Here is an 18,230-nt window from a genome sequence, read left to right as displayed (position 1 = left end):
TCCCAGTGCCCACGTCCGCTCACCCCCAGATTACGAAGGGACAACAGCTGCTGAATGCCATTAAAAATCAATTGAAATGCCTCAAAATCCATCTTCTCTGAGAAAGGACCAATTTCCAATGCCCTTAACCCGGTGAGACGGTGAAGGCCCCCTGCGGGTAAACTAATCAATTTGGGACATTTTAATAAACCCAAATACGAAAGTGAAGGCATTTCCCACACATGTAAAGGCAAGGAAACTAAGTTGTTACAGCAGATGACCATCAAAAATCTCAGAGACCAACAATGCTCTAGCATTACACTTGGTAAACTGTCCAATCCATCACAATTCCATAACGTAAGACTTTGGAGGGAAGTCAAATAATTCTCTCCACTGGGAACAGGAAAAGAACTGAAATTGGGGCAGTACTGTATTTCTAATCTCTTAAGAGAATGGAGATTGTACAAGCTTTGTGGCAATTCACAAAACTCTCTGCAGCCTGAGACCGATAGGTTTTGAAGAGAAACATTGTTGCGTAGCATCTCATCTGGAAAACAAGTGAGCTCTTTCACATCATCGACACTAAGCCCTACGAGAGATGTCAAGTTGCTGCACAAGTTCAACAATGGAATTTCACTGTCAACTCTTTCAATTTCTAATTCACGGAGGATTTCAAATTGATTTGGAGTACTTTTTAACAGTGGACACTCTTTAATCGTCAACTTCTCAAGCCTAGGAAACATTCTTACTCCAATTTCATCTCCCTTCCACTCAATAAGGCTAGACATATCCTCCAATACTAGTTCTTTCAATGACGGGAACACTTGGATATTGCGGCTTGATCCAATATTCTTACCATCAATACCATAAAATGTAGGTCCGATGCATTCCACCTTATGTAACTTTAACAGCTCAAGATGCCGAAGCAATTTCAGTTGGCCAAGCGATGGAATTTCTTTGCATCTTTTGCAACCACTTAATTTCAACATGACCAAATTTGGTAGCAAATCTTCACAGAACCATGAAGGAAATTTAGTCCCTAAATAGTCCACTATTGCTAAGGTTTTCAAGTTAGGATGGGGTTGAAGACCATCCAAGACATATTCATCATTGATCTCACTTCCTTCTAGTTCGTCATGGAACCACACATATGCCAGCTTGTAGATATTCGATTTCTCTTGTAAATGTGCTGTTCGAGCTTCTTCTCTATTACAGACCAATTGGAGACCATTGATCGTCAATTCACCTCTTAGGTTTTTCAAATGACCTAATTCTTCTATTTGACGACCTTTCTCTAAACCTACCTTGAAAAACTGTAGGGTTTGAAGACAAGTCAATTGTCGCATCTTAAGTGGCATCTGAAAATGTTTTTTATCACACTGAAAACTGTAATAAATGTGCCTCAAACTTATCATATTTCCCATCTCATGTGGAAGTTCCTCGAGTGAATGGCAGTCGTTGACTCTAATTGTTTGCAAATTATAGAGCTCGCAAATGGAGTTAGGCAAGGCTGTGATCTTAGTGTTGGAGAGATCAAGATATCTCAAGTATATTAGCTTCCTGATTTTGGCTGACAACTCCTTGATTCCTGAACTGGACAAATTTAAAACTCTTAAGAACTTAAAGCTCAACAGCATATCTTCCGATATATAATTGCTTCTCCAAAACAGTGTGCACAAACGTTCTGGATCATTTATCTTATCTATTTGATCCCTTGGTGACTCCCATCCAAAATAACGAACTTGAGAAAGTTTTTCTCCATCGTCGCTCTTCGGATCAAATAGTTTAGATTTTAAGATATCTCCAGCCAAATCGTGCACAAGATCGTGCATCTTACAGTGTGTTATACTGTTGTGCTCATCTAACTTAACATCTTGCAGCAAAGAATTTTGCAACAAGATTTGAAAAAACCTGTGCCCAACGTCTTCCATCATAGTGGTCTCTTGACATGGATGGAGAAAGCCTTCTGCCATCCAGAGTTGGACAAGTTGGTCCTTTTCAAACTCAAAATCTTTTGGAAACATTGCAAAGTAAGCAAAGCATTTTTTAAGTTGTGGAGATGGTAGATAACCATAGCTGAGTGTTAGGATTTTCTTTATGCTATTTTCCCCAGCATCATCTTTACGTGCAACAAGGGGGTTGCCATCAAGAATTGCTTGCCATTCATGTTTTTCCTTACTGCGTAGGAGGCCTCCCAACACACTTGCAGCCAACGGTAGACCTTGATACATTTTAACAATCTTGTTGCCCATGCTCGCTAATTCTTCTGGAACCCTCCCATCAACAAATGCTTTTTGTTTGAAAATAGCCCAACAATGATCTTCTGTTAATTTTCCCAACATATGAAGATTTGCTGCTACTATGGATGCCACCCGCTTCATACGAGTAGTCACGAGAATGCAATTTCCTCCGGATGTATTTATTCCTCTCAATGTGTCCACGAACTCATGCCACAATGTAGAGTCAACACGCCACAAATCATCCAGGACTAGCAAGTAGTTTTTTCCTCCCAATTCATCTTGTAACTTCTTGACTATTATATCTCTCCTTCGAACCTCAACTTTCCGTCAGCTCTTAATTTCTGACATCTCAGGTAGACACAACCAAGCTCTCTTTTCAAAGATTTGCTTGATGTGTTCATCATTGTAAATTATCTTAGCCACAGTAGTTTTCCCTAAACCCCCCATACCCACTATGGGAATGGTGCACAGAAGAGCATTCTCCTCTCTCAGGTTCAAAATCTTCTCCTTTATCTCAGCAACATCCAAGTCTCTACCAATAACATCTGAAGCAACCACTAAGGAATCTGTTTCTCTAATTGGTAATATTTGCCGAGAAGGAACCATTAGTGATTGGAGACCGAGGTCTTTGGCTAACTTATTGATATCAGTCAACTCTTTATTGCTGTTGTTGATTTTTCGAGACATTTTTCTCTTAAAAGCATTATGAGAAAAGAAACCACTGACCTTTTTCATTGGGCTGTTTCGGATCTTCATCAATTGTGCTTTGAGAGATTCATATCTGAATCGATCAAACACATTTTCAGCATTTTGAGCAACTCCCTCAAGCCTGTTGAGCCATTGTTCCACAGACTGTTGTTTCTCAATTTGTGGTCTTTCAACGTCATGAATGAAAGCTTGGATTAAGGATACATTTTGTGTAAGCATTTCCAGATCTTTGTTGAAATCCCTTGAGCTGTTGATCTCCTCAATTGTTAGAGAAAGCAGTTTCTCAAGCAAAACTTGAACAGTAGTACCAATTACAAGATCGGCCATTGTTGTGTTTGCTTCTTCACAAAATCTTCTTTCTCTGTAACACAGTCTTCTCAAAGTAATAAGTCTTCTATTGCTAGTTGTTTGCACGCCACTAAAAGGAAGACAATCATTCAAACAGTGATAAAAAATAAAAAAGGCTGCTAAATACCTGTGGATGAGAACCAAGTTTTGAGCGTGTCAAAATGGATCCTTTTTCCTCTTATATTCACTTGCTTGATGGTCGCATAGAGAGACTTAAATTGATTAATTTCGACTTAGACAATTAATAAAATAAACTAACAAAAAATATTGTTTTTTGATTGTGACAGACATAATATTATACTTCATTCGTCCATCTTTACTCGTCCATTATTAAGTTTACATAGTTTTTAAGAAATTATAAATAAAAGGTTAATTTTATCATATCACCCTTTGAATATAATAAATACAATGTCTTAAAAAATAATTATTAATTAATAATAAGAGTAAATTAGAAATTAAGTATAAATTATATCTTAATTTCATAAATTGAACAAATATTATTTTACATCTATTTTTAGTATCGTGGAAGGAATATTTACGTAACAAAAGTGTCAACGGAGGATACATTGGACACCAAAGTAGTACATGAAGCAGGAACATTAGTCAAGGAAGTTAAATAAATTGTTTCTACTATAATTATATTATATATAAATTGAATGTCACAAAATCGAATAGATCCTAAAAATTACCCAAGACAAATAAATTCCTAAGACATGGATGCCTGAATGTTATATTATCATGTATTTAATTTGTTTAATGTGCATTACAAAATTTTATAGCACTTGCTACATCAAATTAAAAAAAAACAAAAAAACTGAAGCTCTCAACAAAAATCACAAACAATCACCGTTTCTACGTGCTTAAACATTAGATATGCACGAAAGAAAGACAATAGCCTGATAAGGCTTCAAAGACCATTGGGGCATGGACTGATACCAATGACATGTGCTATTGGAGTTGAAAGTACACTTCTCTTGATATGACATATATTAGAAAAACCTCTTTTATATATCTTTTATTTTCTGAATCAAGACATTTCTTCTTCACATTCCTCATCATTATTTACTTACAACCTACATCAATAAACCAAAAAAATGAAAAACGTTTAGACTCATGTTGAGATAATTCAAGAAAGGATGTATTTATCTTGGTATAGTTCACAATGTTTTTTGCTCCATTACCCTCATGGCGTAAGGCATGATGAACACCACATGCAGGCTCAATGGCACTTGCCTTCCTGCAATTCCACTTGCCTTCCCGCAATTTATCCGATCTTAAATTTTTAACCACTGTATCCTATTTGCAAGGATAAAAATGCACAATCTGATTGTAGATAACCTTTGAGTGGACAAACTTTGAAAATATAAGTTCGAAAGTTGCTGAAAATATTGTATAGCATATTACTCAAAATTGAAAAAGACCAAACCCACATAAAAACAGAACAGTCATCAAAATGACAAATTAATGTATGGAACAAGATTATAACCCACATAGAAAACAAAACAGAAAGAATCAGCAGAAAATAACAAAATGAGACTAAGCTATCGGTTCTTGAAAACAATTTGATTAGTAAAAATAATTAAAATGCATAGTTGAAAATGAGAATGCACAATGGTTTCCAGATCAATCATCAAAATAATGTTTGGCAAAATAATTTACTAATTAGTACTTAGTGTCAATCATACCATTCATCTTGTGCAAAAATAACATGAGTTTTAGAATGTATGCTTCCACCAGAACAGTTGGGATCGGGTCCCTTATCAGAAATTAGTGCAGAAACTTAAAGAACAGAAAGATAAAAATAGACTTAAGATTTTACGTGGAAACTCCTTGCTCAAAGAAGAAAAACCACGACCTGTCCCACAGGATTTCAGCTCAAAACTTCACTATGAAAATTGAGCCAAAAATTCAGATTACAAGCTATTGCAATCTAGGAATTGTACTCACAATCCCTCTTTTCTCCTTGTAATAACTCTGTTACAGATTTGAAGCAATAACTCTACTGCTTCCTAAATCACTAAACTCCTAGTTGATATAGACTTCAGGTGGTCTCCATAACTAGCTCTAGTTACTTCGACAAGATGAACAATAGAAATGAAAACAATGAACTGGTCTAGCCTCCTTTACAGATTAGGAGTAGACCTTACAAGATTAAGACTAGGAAATTACAACTCTAAAACAAGAACAAAACAACTGATAACTTTATCAGATCCTTGATCTTCTTCAAGAGCAAATTCCAGATTCTTGAGAGCATGAGCTTCAATGGATATTTCCTTTTTAGTGATTCCAAAAAGCCAAGAGAGACTTGGTTGTAAAGAATGTATATATCAATGATATACAATGCGTTGGACGATTTGTATTGGTTAAACAACTGGCCTCCTGTGTAGGGACTCGGCCGCGTACACACAGACCTGCAGACTTGGCAGGATCTGTTTTGTACTATTTGTCTGTTGTCGTTATCAGCTAAGTATCTTCAAAGGGACCAGGTCCTCCTCATGTTCTTTGAGTTTGTTAAATCATCAAAATCAACTAACACTGAACATTATCAATTTCCCCCTTTTTGATGATGACAAACTCTTTTACAACATTCTCCCTTTACAAACTGAGAACAGAATCAGAAGCAAATCTCCTTAGTCAAATAGTCAATGTTCCCCCTTTCACCAATATCCCAGAAACAAGAAATGAGTTTTCCCCCCAATTTCCCCCTTTCACCAAACTTTCTTATCATATCATCAACTCACAATATTTTCCTTTTTGACATCATTAAAAAGGAAAATAGTAAACTAAAATCGGAGCATGCAATATTATAGAAAATTCAGAGCCACAAAGGGCAACACAAGCACAAGACAAAAAGCAATAAATCAGGAGATTAACTAGAGAAACAGAAATATTCATTCATCACAACTAAAGGACATATTCAAAACATTACAAACTAACTGAAAAGTAAACCATTGTGATCAATTCAAGAAAGGGACATGACAATTGAGGATGTCACTAGGTGGATGGGGGTTTTTGGGTGAGGAATTTGAGGAGAAGAGACATCTGATCAGCATGAATTTCATGATGTAGAAGCAATTTGTCTTTGAGACTGGAGAATTGTGCTGCAAGGCTAGCATTTTCTTCTTTTAGTGCTTTCAATTCAGAAGAACCTGGTCCCTCTGATTGTGTTGTAGCTAACTGTCCCTTAAGGCTCGTAATCTCAACATCTTTAGCACTTAAAAGTGCTGTCATATCTTCCAACTCATGTTTCAACTGCTCCTACTCGAACAATAATTCAGACATCATGCTTACTTGCCCAGTTTTTTCCTCAACACATTCACACTCAACCAAAGTGTTCATGGAGAATGTTTGCTTAACAGTTCCTCTTACACTAGCACCAAGAGGAACTTTAAAATTGTTGAACACTTTAGTAAGAAAATATCCATACCCCATTTCATGCTTACCATCCTTGGCAAAAACAATCTTATGAATATGCTCTAAAATGATGGCTGGTAAGTTGATAGTGTCAAACTTGCTCAAAGCTTCCATGATAAACAAGTCACAAGCAGAAGCCACTATTTTTTTTCTCTCATCTCGGAAGCATTACCTTGTTCACAAATTCAAAATACAATTGATACACTCCTTTGAGAAACTTCTTGGGAATGCCCGTTGTATTCAATTTTTGGAGTTTTTCACACATCCGAACAACTGAATGAACCATCACACTGATTATCAACTTCCTTTCCTTTATAGCCCTTTCTCTTATTTAACTACTACGACTTTTCTGTCGATGAATTCATTTTAATCTTTCGTTCTCAACATTGTTAACTCAGGTGACCATTGAAGACCATCCACATCTTCCTGGGAAACATGCTTCTGTGCATCCTTGCCGACACGGGGCTGTGATGAAGAAAATTATTGATGTTTTGATGTTGAGAGGAGTTGAACCCGAAGTTGACAAGTACACTCTAATTTCTTTTCTAGTATCCTTGTGTTTTCCATTAAGAATTATACATAATCGCACTTACATAAGACCCATATGATTTGGTTACGTGGGGATACTTGCAACTCGTAGATGTATGTATGTTTGACAAAGCATGGCTAGGGAACATTTAATTCTGTTAGTATGTTGCATTAAAAGAGCTATACTATATAGCGACAAACCAGAGGGGAGGTTCTGTTCATTGTGGCATTTGTTTTTCAAGAAAGTTGATGCTTTGACATTCAAATTTTTAGGGATTCACTGGTGTCTCCCCTGATAGGTGTTTACCTACCTTGCATATTGTTCTTCACATCTGTCTACCATGAGAAGGTTTCCCGCAGCTGCAGGAGCATATTTTAGCAGTGGTAGACGTGGTAGCAGTATCAATAATAATGACTGAGGCATTATTTCAATCCTACCCTCCTCCATCTAGCTTTTACCAATGACCTCAAGTTATTAATTTTACTAATGGAGGAGTATACCTTTGGCATCAATAGAATATCTGGGAACAAGAATTTTTGTTGATACTTGGAAACAGCCTCTGGCAGAAATGCAAGGCAAGGCTGCGTACAATAGACCCTTGTGGTCAGACCCTTCCCCGGACCCCGCGCATAGCGGGAGCTTTAGTGCACCGGGCTGCCCTTTTTTACTTATACTCAAGTCAATTTAATTCCAGTACTAATTTTAAGACAAGTCAGGATTTCTCTAAAGCTAAGTTCCCTCTGTGTGGTTAATTGATTCAATCTCAACTAGTTTGTAACTTTGTATCGCCTACATGGATACTTTATTTTATTGCGTTATGTTTTTGTTAAGTCTTTATTGATGCAAAGTGATCTTTTATCTTTCTCTTCCCTTTTATGAGCTTAAATCATCATTTGTCACACCTACTAATGGTGCATTGGGAGGTTCACTTAGGACACGAGCAAACTATCTAAGCCGGACTCTCATTTTATCCTCTATGTTTGCTACTTGCATCATCTTTCTGATGTAATTATTTCAAATGCTGTCATATTTTGTATGGTCGTTGAGACATCCAATTTAATATTCACATTCTACAACAGTCATCTTATGGATCTATTGGGACTTGAAGGGCAAGTCTCCCATATAACATTACAGGTCTCACAAAAACTTTCTTTCCATCTTGTTAGGTATCTTTTTATAGTGTTACACTTTGTGACACTCCTATATCATTTTTTGATTATTGAGGATCTCCTTGTGGTTTAGATGGCCCAGCGACAGTTGGCTGTATAGGTTCGAAACTCAGGGGAGTATGGGCAGCTCCTCTATCATCCTCCCATTTAAATACCGGGCTTTGGTCCTCATGGGTTCAAATTTGTGATGTGTGTTTAACCACAACCCCTAATATACAGACTTCACTGTTGAGCCAAAGCCCTGGGGATGTAACTAGAGGTGTCAAAATGAGCTCAAATATAGATAACCCGTCCAACCCGCCCAAACTTTTATGGGTTGGGCTCAAGATAATTTGTATTGGGTTCAATCTCAACCCATTCAAGCCTTAACCCATTTTAAAAGAATCTTCAATTGAGCCCAACTTAATCTCCAATTTCAACCCGTTTTGAGCCTTTTTATTTTCATTGGTGTAATGTATATTCTCATATTAAAGGTATGAATTACTATCTATTTTATATCTTTTAAGATTAATCTATCCATTTGTAAATTTTTATTTTTATTTTCTTGATTTGAAATTCAAATTATGGTTATAAAAGATAAATAATAATATGTTATAATTAGGTGTGTTCATGGTCCGGTTTGACTCGGTTTTTGGCTAAAACTAAACCAAACCAATTAAGACGGTTTTTTTTAATATTCAAACCAAACCAAACCATTATAGAATATAAATTCTATCGGTTTCAGTTTTATCAATTTTGTCGGTTTTATCGGTTTGGTTCGTTTTTTACGGATTGAAATAATATATTTTATAATGCAAAAAAATTGACAAACTTATTTACTACCTTCATATTGCAAATCAATAGAATTTCAAAACAACTGTCATTAATCTTCAAAGATACCTGAACTCATTCAGAGATAGTGAGAAAAAAAGAAAAATATATAAGCTAAATAAATTACCATCTAAAGTCCAAGCTAGATATATAAGAGAGAAGCAAATATGGTTCCAATAATAACAAACTTGAATATGTCCTGACTGGAACTATGTCTGATGTTCTTGTAAAGTATATAAGCTAAAATGATAAGCTCTAAAAAGGGCAAAATATCAGCAACATAAATCCATAAGTTGGTGGATTGTTCAACTCCTACGGTCCATGAAGGAAATGACTTCAAAAATAAAGAATTGACAGCCTGGTTTGACTGTCCAAGTTCGATACCAAATCTGAGAAGAGTAACCACCAGAACAAAAAGAAGTCCTTCAAGAAGCATCATTTTTTTCACTATTGCATGAAGTAATTGAAGCATTCCAGCCATGGCCAATAGAAAACTTGCTACTTTACCTTTCTCCAAGATGAAACTATTTGAAAGAAAACTGAAAGCACGGATCAGCACAGCAGCATATACAAAAATAGCCTCGAAAGAAATTACAAAATTTTCACCACGAGGAAGGTATCAACTACTGCATAGTAGTACAACCTCCACAACAACAAAATTAAGAAGGCTAGCCCATAAAAGGTTAATTATATACATTACTTTTTCATTAATTAAGTGGAAAAAAATAACAAGGTCTTTAAACAGTCCTCCGAATGATCAACTTTCAACACAAAAGAACTATATACCCAACTGTCACCAGAGAAAAATCACTTAATTGCTTGCATAAAAGTGTGATTAAATACAAAAATAAGTCAATAGCATAATCCAAAAGTACTTCAGGTGAAGCAGCAGCAAAAACCTAAAAATTAACTACCAAAGAGCAAAACAATTGCACTACGAATTTCTATTGCAACATCCAAACTAATCAATGCTCAAGGTTGTGCCAACATATTCTGAAAAAAGAAAGAAGAAAGTTTAACAAAGTAGGTGTTAAAACTTTTTAAAACATAAAAGACATATTCATAAAGAGTTAAATGTGTAAATTTACCTTTTTCAACTATCTCAAGTTTCTGAATTTCTTCTAAAAGATCTTTAAGCTTGCATTCTTTGGAAGTTGATCTTAACCATTGTTGAGTGCAAATAAGAGCTTCTACTGTCTTTGGAGATAAAGAACTTCGATAAGAGTCAAGAATCCTACCACCAGTGCTAAAAGCTGATTCAGAAGCAACAGTAGAAATAGGAATAGAAAGAACATCTCTTGCCATCCTAGAAATAATTGGATATCTAGCCGAAGAAACTTTCCACCAAGCCAAAATATATAACTCTTTGGTCTTTTCCAAATCATCTACCAAGTACTTCTCAAGTTCTGATTTATTTTCAGTATTGTCTTCATCTGCCAAATATTTCTCCCATTGTGATTGCCATATCTCGTCACTATGCATGGTATCAATTTCATCATTCAAGCTTGTTTGACCACCAATTTTATCGGTATGAGTCCCACAAAAAAGTACTCATGTAGTAATACAAGCGACTCAAATTATCCATCACCTTTTTTGATTTTTCGGCTCCCACCAAACAACCATAAGAGTTTTTTAAAAAATATTCCACATATTTCAACTTGTATCGAGGATCCAAAACAACAACAATGAATAATAACTTGTTCATACTTTCAAAAGTACCCCAGTATTTGTTAAATTTAAGCTCCATCTTTTTAGCCATGCCACTCAAAATAGAATCTTCACTACGAACATATTTGCAAATTATCTTTTGAAGATTAAAGATCTCATGGAAGAAAGAATTGGAAGTAACATATGAAGTTCCTGAGAATTTCAAAGTTACCTGGTAGAAAATCTCAAGGAACTTAAAGAAAACTTTAACATTCTTCCAATCATCTATCGATGGATGCCCTCCCACATTATTTGTTTCTAAACAATACTTGAGGTACTTGTGATCATCATCATACATTCTTGAAAATGCCCTTTCAAATTTTACAGCTATATCTAGCATCATATATGTGGAGTTCAACTTAGTCTCAATATCTAAAGTCAAAAGACCATGAGTGTCAATCTTAACCTTCTCGACAAATGACTTAAAGGAATCAAACCTTCCAGCTGAGGACTTAACATATTTGATAGCATTTCTTACCTGAGAAATAGACTCATTTTATTCACCGAGTCCTTCTTTCACGATCAAATTTAAAATATGAGCATTACATCTAACATGTAAGAAATCATTTCTAAGATGCCTCCTTTCCAATCCCCAATTCTTCTCTTCAAGTGTTTAATTGCAGAATCATTAGAGCATTATCTAAGGTCACCGTGAATATGTTATCACTTTCAAATAAGCATGCCTCAATCCTCTTAGCAATTGTTTCACCCTTATGATCTGATGTTTGGAAAAAGTTGAGAATTTTCTTTTTTAGATTCCACTCATCATCGATCCAATGAGCAGTGACAAACATATAAGTTAGATTTTGAAGTGATGTCCACGTATCACTAGTAACACATACACGTTGATTATGAATAAGCTTTTTAAGCTTTTCTTTCTCTTCTTGATATATTTTCAAACATTGTCTGACAATAGTCAAGCGAGAAGGTAATTGAAAATTAGGCAAAGCAACTGCCATTAATCTCCTAAAACCTTCCCCTTCAACAACTTTAAAAGGTGGTTTGTCAATAATGACAAACTCAGCAATGGCTCTCCTAATCTCATTGACGTTAATCACAACCTTTTCTACAGTACATGTACTATATGCTTGTTCCCCTTTTTTAACTACCTTGATTCTTGATTGATTTCTGTCAATAATTCTAAGAGGGGAAATAGGAAAAACCTCATTTAAATGTCTCCATAGCGTTGAGGTCCCATTCGTATTTTCAGAAGCAAAGTTACTAGTACAGTAGTTACATTTCGCCCTTTTCTTACCCCATTTATCAAGATATTAAGTATAGTGTTTCCAAGCGCCTAATGTTTTCATGTCACTACTCTCAAGGCTACGATCAGGGTCGCAAAGAGTTGTTTGTTTCCGCTTTTTAGCATGATTGGGAGTAATATCATGAGTTTTATCACCGTCAAGTTTAGGTTCCAGCAAAGTAGTTGGAGATACTTTGTTGGTTACCTCCACTGGCTCCACCTCTTTTTGGGTAGTTGTAGTTTTCATCTAAAAAAAAATATCCGAAAATCTAAATAAATAGAGAAATCCAAAATCATTAGATAAAAACTAAATCAACAGAAAAAACCCAAATCAGTGAAGAAAATCTAAAATATCAGAGAAATAAAATAAAAAACACATACAAGATGAAAGACTAGAGAAACAATTCATTCAAGTAAAACTTCAAAGACACAAAAATAATTACACAAACAAAGAGTAGGGAACATACAAAAAGTAACCAAAAAAGTAAAAGGAAGAAAAAGTTACAGATTTAAAGGGATTAAAGCTTCTTGCACTCAATTGTTATCGTGAGAGACTGAGAGCAGAATAGAGGTCTACAGGGTTTGGGAGGAAATAAGAGGAAACTGAAAATCTAACAAGGGAAAAAATTATTTATGCTAACTATTCAGTAAGGTTTTTTTTTTTTACTTTAAACGTAAATGGGCTTGGGGAACATGGGCTAGACTTTTTTCTTGGAATGGTCCTAAATTATGAAGAAGTTAAAAAATAGATAAAGTTTAATAAACATAAAAAAAAAAAGGACAGCCCGGTGCACTAAAGCTCCCGCTATGCGCGGGGTCCGGGGAAGGGCCTGACCACAAGGGTCTATTGTACGCAGCCTTGCCTTGCATTTCTGTACATATTTATCGGTTCGGTTCCGTTTAGTTCGGTTTTCTTTATGGGTAACACCAAACCAAATCAAATGTTATCGGTTTTTAAAAATCTGAAACCAAACCGAGCCGGTTTTCGGTTTATTAAATCGGTTTGACTTGATTTATCGGTTTGGATCGGTTTTTCGGACTCGTTCGAACACCCCTAGTTATAATTATTGTGATTAAGAGGGTCAAATTGGGTGGGTCATGACCCAACCCGAATTATAGTCCAATTGAGCCCAACACATTTGAGCCCAAAGTAAATTTGAGCGGGTCATGACCCAACCTGATTTATATTCTACCCATTTAATATTCTTAATTTCAACCCAACCCGCCCATTTGACACCCCTAGATGTAACACTCCTCTATTTGTGCTATCATGTTTTACTTATGTGTTACATTTTTATCTACCATATCATTCTGCTCTAAGATGAAGATATTACACATTATTAAAATTGGTTGGTTAAAATGGAGAAGTGCTCTGGGTATTATGTAATAGCTAACAATGTGATAGGTAAGTTCTATAAAAGTGGGAGATGGGAGAAAAACAAGTTTTGGGTAGATGTTTGGAACAATCAGAACCCACTGAAGGATACCTTTTCCTGACTTATTTGTCATATGCAACAATCCTGAAGCAACTGTCAAAGAATGTTGGACTGATCGTGGATGAGATCTTTCTTTTAGAAGATTATTGAATGATTGGGAGGTGGACAGGGTGGTCAACATGCTTCTTCTACAAGAGGACTTCTTAGGCACTACCTCAAATTCAGATTCTATGAGATGGAAGCACGAAAATGATGGAAAATTCTCTGTTAAGAGGGCTTATGAGATAAGTAATGCACATCAAAACAAAAGACAACAATTTTTGTGGAACAATGTCTGGAAAAACATAGCTCCAACTAAAGTAAAATGTTTTACCTGGTTGGTAGTAAGAAAGGCTTGACTAACACAGAGGTTTTGAAGAGAAAGAGGTGCATTATAGTCTCCAGATGCCAACTTTGTGGCGAAACAGAAGAGACAAATAATCACCTCTTTTTGCATTGTAAATTCACTGCACAGTTATGGGCCTTATTTCTTACCCTCACTAATACAAGATGGACCATGCCTGAACACACTGCAGATCTGCTGAGTTGTTGGGTTAGAAGAGGAGGGAGCAAAAGCTAGAAGAGATGGTGGAAAATCATCCCACACTGCATATGGTGGAATGTTTGGAAAGAGAGAAATAGCTGAAGCTTTGAAGATAGGTCCAATTCCATTCATAAAGTTAAATGGAATTGTATTGTATCTTTTTATTATTGGTGTAAAAAGATAGAAATAGATGAACTAGAACTAGTAGATTTGTTAGGTTCTCTGTAAGTAGCTTCCTCCTACTCTTTGTCTGCCTCTTTTTGAAGGTCTCCAGCATATCCTTAATGCTGAGGAATACAATGCTACCAATTTCAAAAAAAAAGAAGAAAGTAAGTTCTATAGAACTATTGTAAGACTAGCAATGTTGAGTGAATATTGGACTGTTCAACACATCCTCAAGATGAGTGTTGCAGAGATGCAAATGGTTAGATGGATGTGTGCAGTATATGAGATTAGAAAAGATAAAAAATGACTACATTGGCCTGAAGGTGCACGTACCACACATTGAGGGTAAAATGAGAGGTTGCTTGAGATGGTTTGGTCACGTCCTGAGTCGACCTCCAGATGCACGGTCTGTAGGTGTGAAGTCATGTAAAGTGAAGATGCTTGGGTAGATCTAAAATCACATGCAAGGAGGTTGTCTTGAAAGACTTACCATCTCTTGAAATCAATGCAGACTTAACAAAAAATAGATCATAAATAGAAGGAAAGGATTTCTATATGCAAATACTAATTAGATGAGAATATATTTTAGTCATATGCAAGTAGCACACATTTAGGTCTTATGCTTTCTTGGAGTCTCTTAGCACTATTAGAGATTATTATGCCAATAGGAAATATAGGAACTTATAGTATTTTTCATTTTTTTTTAAATTTCCGTATAATGTTGGTCTGAGATGAATTTAAATGGAAAATATGGTCGGTGAGAATTCATATAGCCAATGCGAACTTGTTTGGGACTAAAGTGTAGTGTTGTTGTATATCAAATCATTCTGTTAAAAACCCAAGTCTATATCTCTGATTATTGCAGTTAGGCACCGCAGTCCCTCTAATCTCTCTTTATTTTCATTATTATGGGAAGTACACTTGGAGTGATATGCTCAATTTTATTTCTACTTATTCTAAGAAGTAGATGCAGTGTTTCTCGACAGTTTCAAGTCCTGGTTGACTTTCCTGCTATAGTCATATGTTGTAGCCAATAAAAGAAAGAAAATAAGAGGGTTTGTACCCAATGGTAATGATTACAATGATTCTTACGGTAGCCACTGATTCTTTCACTATCATAAAGGTAATTCGAGAAGGTTTTTCCTGGAGTAAAATGTGCTTGTTTTAGACTTAAGATTTGAGACATGTGTCCCAACAACTGAAATGCACGAACTTCCTAAATTTGGATTTCCTTTTAGTTTCTCTACTTGCATCAGGTTTGTCTCCTCTTGAGTGTTGATCTCAATCACCATTTGCAGGTATCTTTTCCTGTTCTTGAAGTTTGTGGCTTCGGTCATTCCAACAATTGAATATGATTATACCATGGACTTTGATCTTGGTAGCAGTAGCACCTGATTTGCAGTCAACTTCCTTCGGTCAGTAACAATGGTGTTTAGTTTTTTTTCTTTTTTTACCCTAACTAGCAACATGATTAGTATGGACGTTGTATTTTTTTCCAGATAGATGCTGCACATAACATGTCAAGTCAGTCAAATACTCTGATGATGATGCCTATGTTGGTGTGACGAGCAATAATTGTACAGTGTTTATAGACGTTGTTCTAGAAATGTGAAGCATGCATGATGAATTATCAGCATGCCTTGTTTATTTTGTATATTAACAAGAATTTAGGTCATTCAAGTTAGCACGATCCACTTGAAGGCTGAAATTGTGTATTAATGAAAGTTAACCGGATGAAAGCTACAAAAATGATAAGTGATGGTGTTTTGTTTTCTGTATCAAATGTCTAGGGTTTGCACTAAATCTCCATTTTACTATTCCTCTTCATGTTTCAACAAGGTTGTTTTAATAAAATTAGTGTCTGAAATTAGATACTTAGGTGAAAGCCATTGCAAATTCTATATCAGTGTCCCTTTTAGTTTTATGTTGATTGGATGCCCCCTTCTTTTTTTTTCCTTCTAACAGAGTGCACAATATTTTGTTTCAACTGTCGCTAATTCAATTTAAGAATTGATACACCTAATAAAATGTTTGAAAGTATGCTTAGGGCTTTAAAATTTGAGAGAACAAAACTTGAATCAGTGGTAGGGGAGGCAATAACTCTCAATCTGTGAAAAGAAAATTATATTGGTAACGACTACTATAAGCTTATTATTTCTTACCTTCATTTTCCTCCAATCTAGGAAAAATAGCAAACTCTAGAAGATAGGACTTGCGTTTGGGAAGGTAGCCATTGAGCTGAGACGTGCATATTTAGCTTTTAAACCTAAAAGTGTTTTTTTTTGAAATTACGGCCTATTTATTTTATATTTATACATACAATGTCTTGTTCTTATAGTTCAACTGTATTTGATGATTAACGGACAAGGACATTGGCAACAGGGTATGATTCTCTTTTATAAAACCCACTTTAGTTTATGTTGCCATAATATTGTATTTGAAAGGTTTAGAATGATTTCTTCCTCGAAAAACTATGGGGCGTCTAGAATTAGTGACAATCAGAAGATATATTGATTTACATTTAATATTTAATTGCTTATTTACTTTTCAAATTGGTCATTTTTAAATTATTCCTTTTGATACCTTTTTCTTGCAACATCCTAGAGGTCAGTAAATACAGTAGTACACAAAAATATTGTACAACTTATCTTCTTCAATATGGCCTCTTAGGCTCCAATATGATCTTGAAATAATTTTGTTTTTGATGACTAATATAAGTTATATGCATATACTTGTGATTGTTATTTTTTGGTATACATTTATAATTATGGTTCATCACATTTTTTGATTGATTGCTAAATCAATGGCTAGCATTTTTTGCTGTTGAGTAACAAGATACTAATTTTTCCCAGCTTATGCATCCTTTGAGTGGTAAACAATGATGAATCATTGGAATAACATCATGTGCTAGACGAAGAGTTAAAACGTTGCTTAGTAAATTGTCCTCCCCCTTTTCTTGTTCAATTCTAATTAGTAGGAAGGTTGATATATATTCAATTGCTAATATCGGGTGTACATGGACCGGGTTGGTTCGGATTTTTTACAAACCAAACCAAACCATTTGTGTCAAGTTATTAAATCTATAAACCAAACCAAATCAATAAAAGTCGGATTTTTCGATATCAATTTTTCTCGGGTTTTCCGGGTTTCTCGAGTTTTTCATAGTATCTAATAAAAAACACAAATCAGTGCTTCTTAAAAAGAGTTCTAGTACAAAATATCAACATATAAGATGGAGGCAGAACACTGTTTGAAGTTTTAACTTTATAATATAACTTTATAAGATGAGCTTTTTTTGTATATTATTTAGATGGACTTTTCAAGTCCAAATCTAAAGGAAAAATTACTTGATTGAGTGCTTTTTAAAAATTAATTACTGATTTTAGCAATATTTTTTATTTATTACCATTTATAGCAATATATAGCAATATTATGATAAATCTACACTTGTATTAAAAGTGAATTATGCATACAATATAAATGTATTATAAGTGTTTTAAAATATATATTATATTTGTGTAGTAAGAAACTAACATAATGTATTATAAGTCTATTAAAATATGTGATAAATGTATTATTCATCTATAAAACTTGTATTATATATGTTTTATAAATAGTTCTCTGCAATATGTATTAAAACTGTATTATAAATGTATTATAAGTGTTCAGTGAAATTATTTTTTTATTGCTATAAATGGTAAATATTTTCTTAATATTGTATATTTATGTAAGTTTCCCAAATTTAAATGTAAGAAAGAAAACAAAAATTATGAAAAAATTTTAAAAAATATTTATAAATTACATTTTAATAAATATTTTTATGTATAATATAATTTTAAAGTAGTATATCTATAATCGGGTCGGTTTGGGTTCGGTTTGACTTTTTTTAGTTAAAACCA

At 34.7% G+C, this 18,230-nt stretch overlaps 2 protein-coding genes and 1 long non-coding RNA gene across 3 annotated transcripts; 1 reads left to right on the top strand and 2 right to left on the bottom strand.

Moving 5' to 3' along the window:
- Nucleotides 1–81: 81 nt before the first annotated feature.
- Nucleotides 82–2,360, bottom strand: LOC129899935 (putative disease resistance protein RGA3). Its single transcript, XM_055974932.1, has 2 exons — nucleotides 300–2,360; nucleotides 82–162 (listed from the first exon to the last, which is right to left on the bottom strand). Exons 1-2 carry the CDS (start codon nucleotides 2,358–2,360, stop codon nucleotides 82–84), a joined length of 2,142 nt encoding a protein of 713 aa, XP_055830907.1.
- Nucleotides 2,361–2,546: 186 nt separating this feature from the next.
- On the bottom strand, nucleotides 2,547–3,254 carry LOC129899934 (disease resistance protein RGA2-like). Its single transcript, XM_055974931.1, has one exon. It carries the CDS (start codon nucleotides 3,252–3,254, stop codon nucleotides 2,547–2,549), a length of 708 nt encoding a protein of 235 aa, XP_055830906.1.
- A 3,807-nt stretch (nucleotides 3,255–7,061) lies between these two features.
- Nucleotides 7,062–16,232, top strand: LOC129901253 (uncharacterized). Its single transcript, XR_008769798.1, has 3 exons — nucleotides 7,062–7,215; nucleotides 15,630–15,746; nucleotides 15,831–16,232. It is a non-coding gene; the product is annotated as an uncharacterized LOC129901253 (long non-coding RNA).
- The last annotated feature ends 1,998 nt before the right edge of the window (nucleotides 16,233–18,230 follow it).

The sequence above is a fragment of the Solanum dulcamara genome, chromosome 8, assembly GCF_947179165.1.
Source record: "Solanum dulcamara chromosome 8, daSolDulc1.2, whole genome shotgun sequence".
Classification (NCBI taxonomy): domain Eukaryota; kingdom Viridiplantae; phylum Streptophyta; class Magnoliopsida; order Solanales; family Solanaceae; genus Solanum; species Solanum dulcamara.
Note: the sequence above shows the minus strand (reverse complement) of the source record. Positions and strands in the feature narration are given on the sequence as shown.

What these genes read in the sequence shown, in the direction of transcription:
- LOC129899935 (XM_055974932.1), bottom strand. Translation starts at nt 2,360, where the DNA reads ATGAAGCGGGTGGCATCCATAGTAGCAGCAAATCTTCATATGTTGGGA. An exon ending in GATTGGACAGTTTACCAAGT is followed by an intron (nt 163 to 299) that starts GTAATGCTAGAG and finishes CAAATTGATTAG; the next exon opens with TTTACCCGCAGGGGGCCTTC.
- LOC129899934 (XM_055974931.1), bottom strand. Translation starts at nt 3,254, where the DNA reads ATGGCCGATCTTGTAATTGGTACTACTGTTCAAGTTTTGCTTGAGAAA.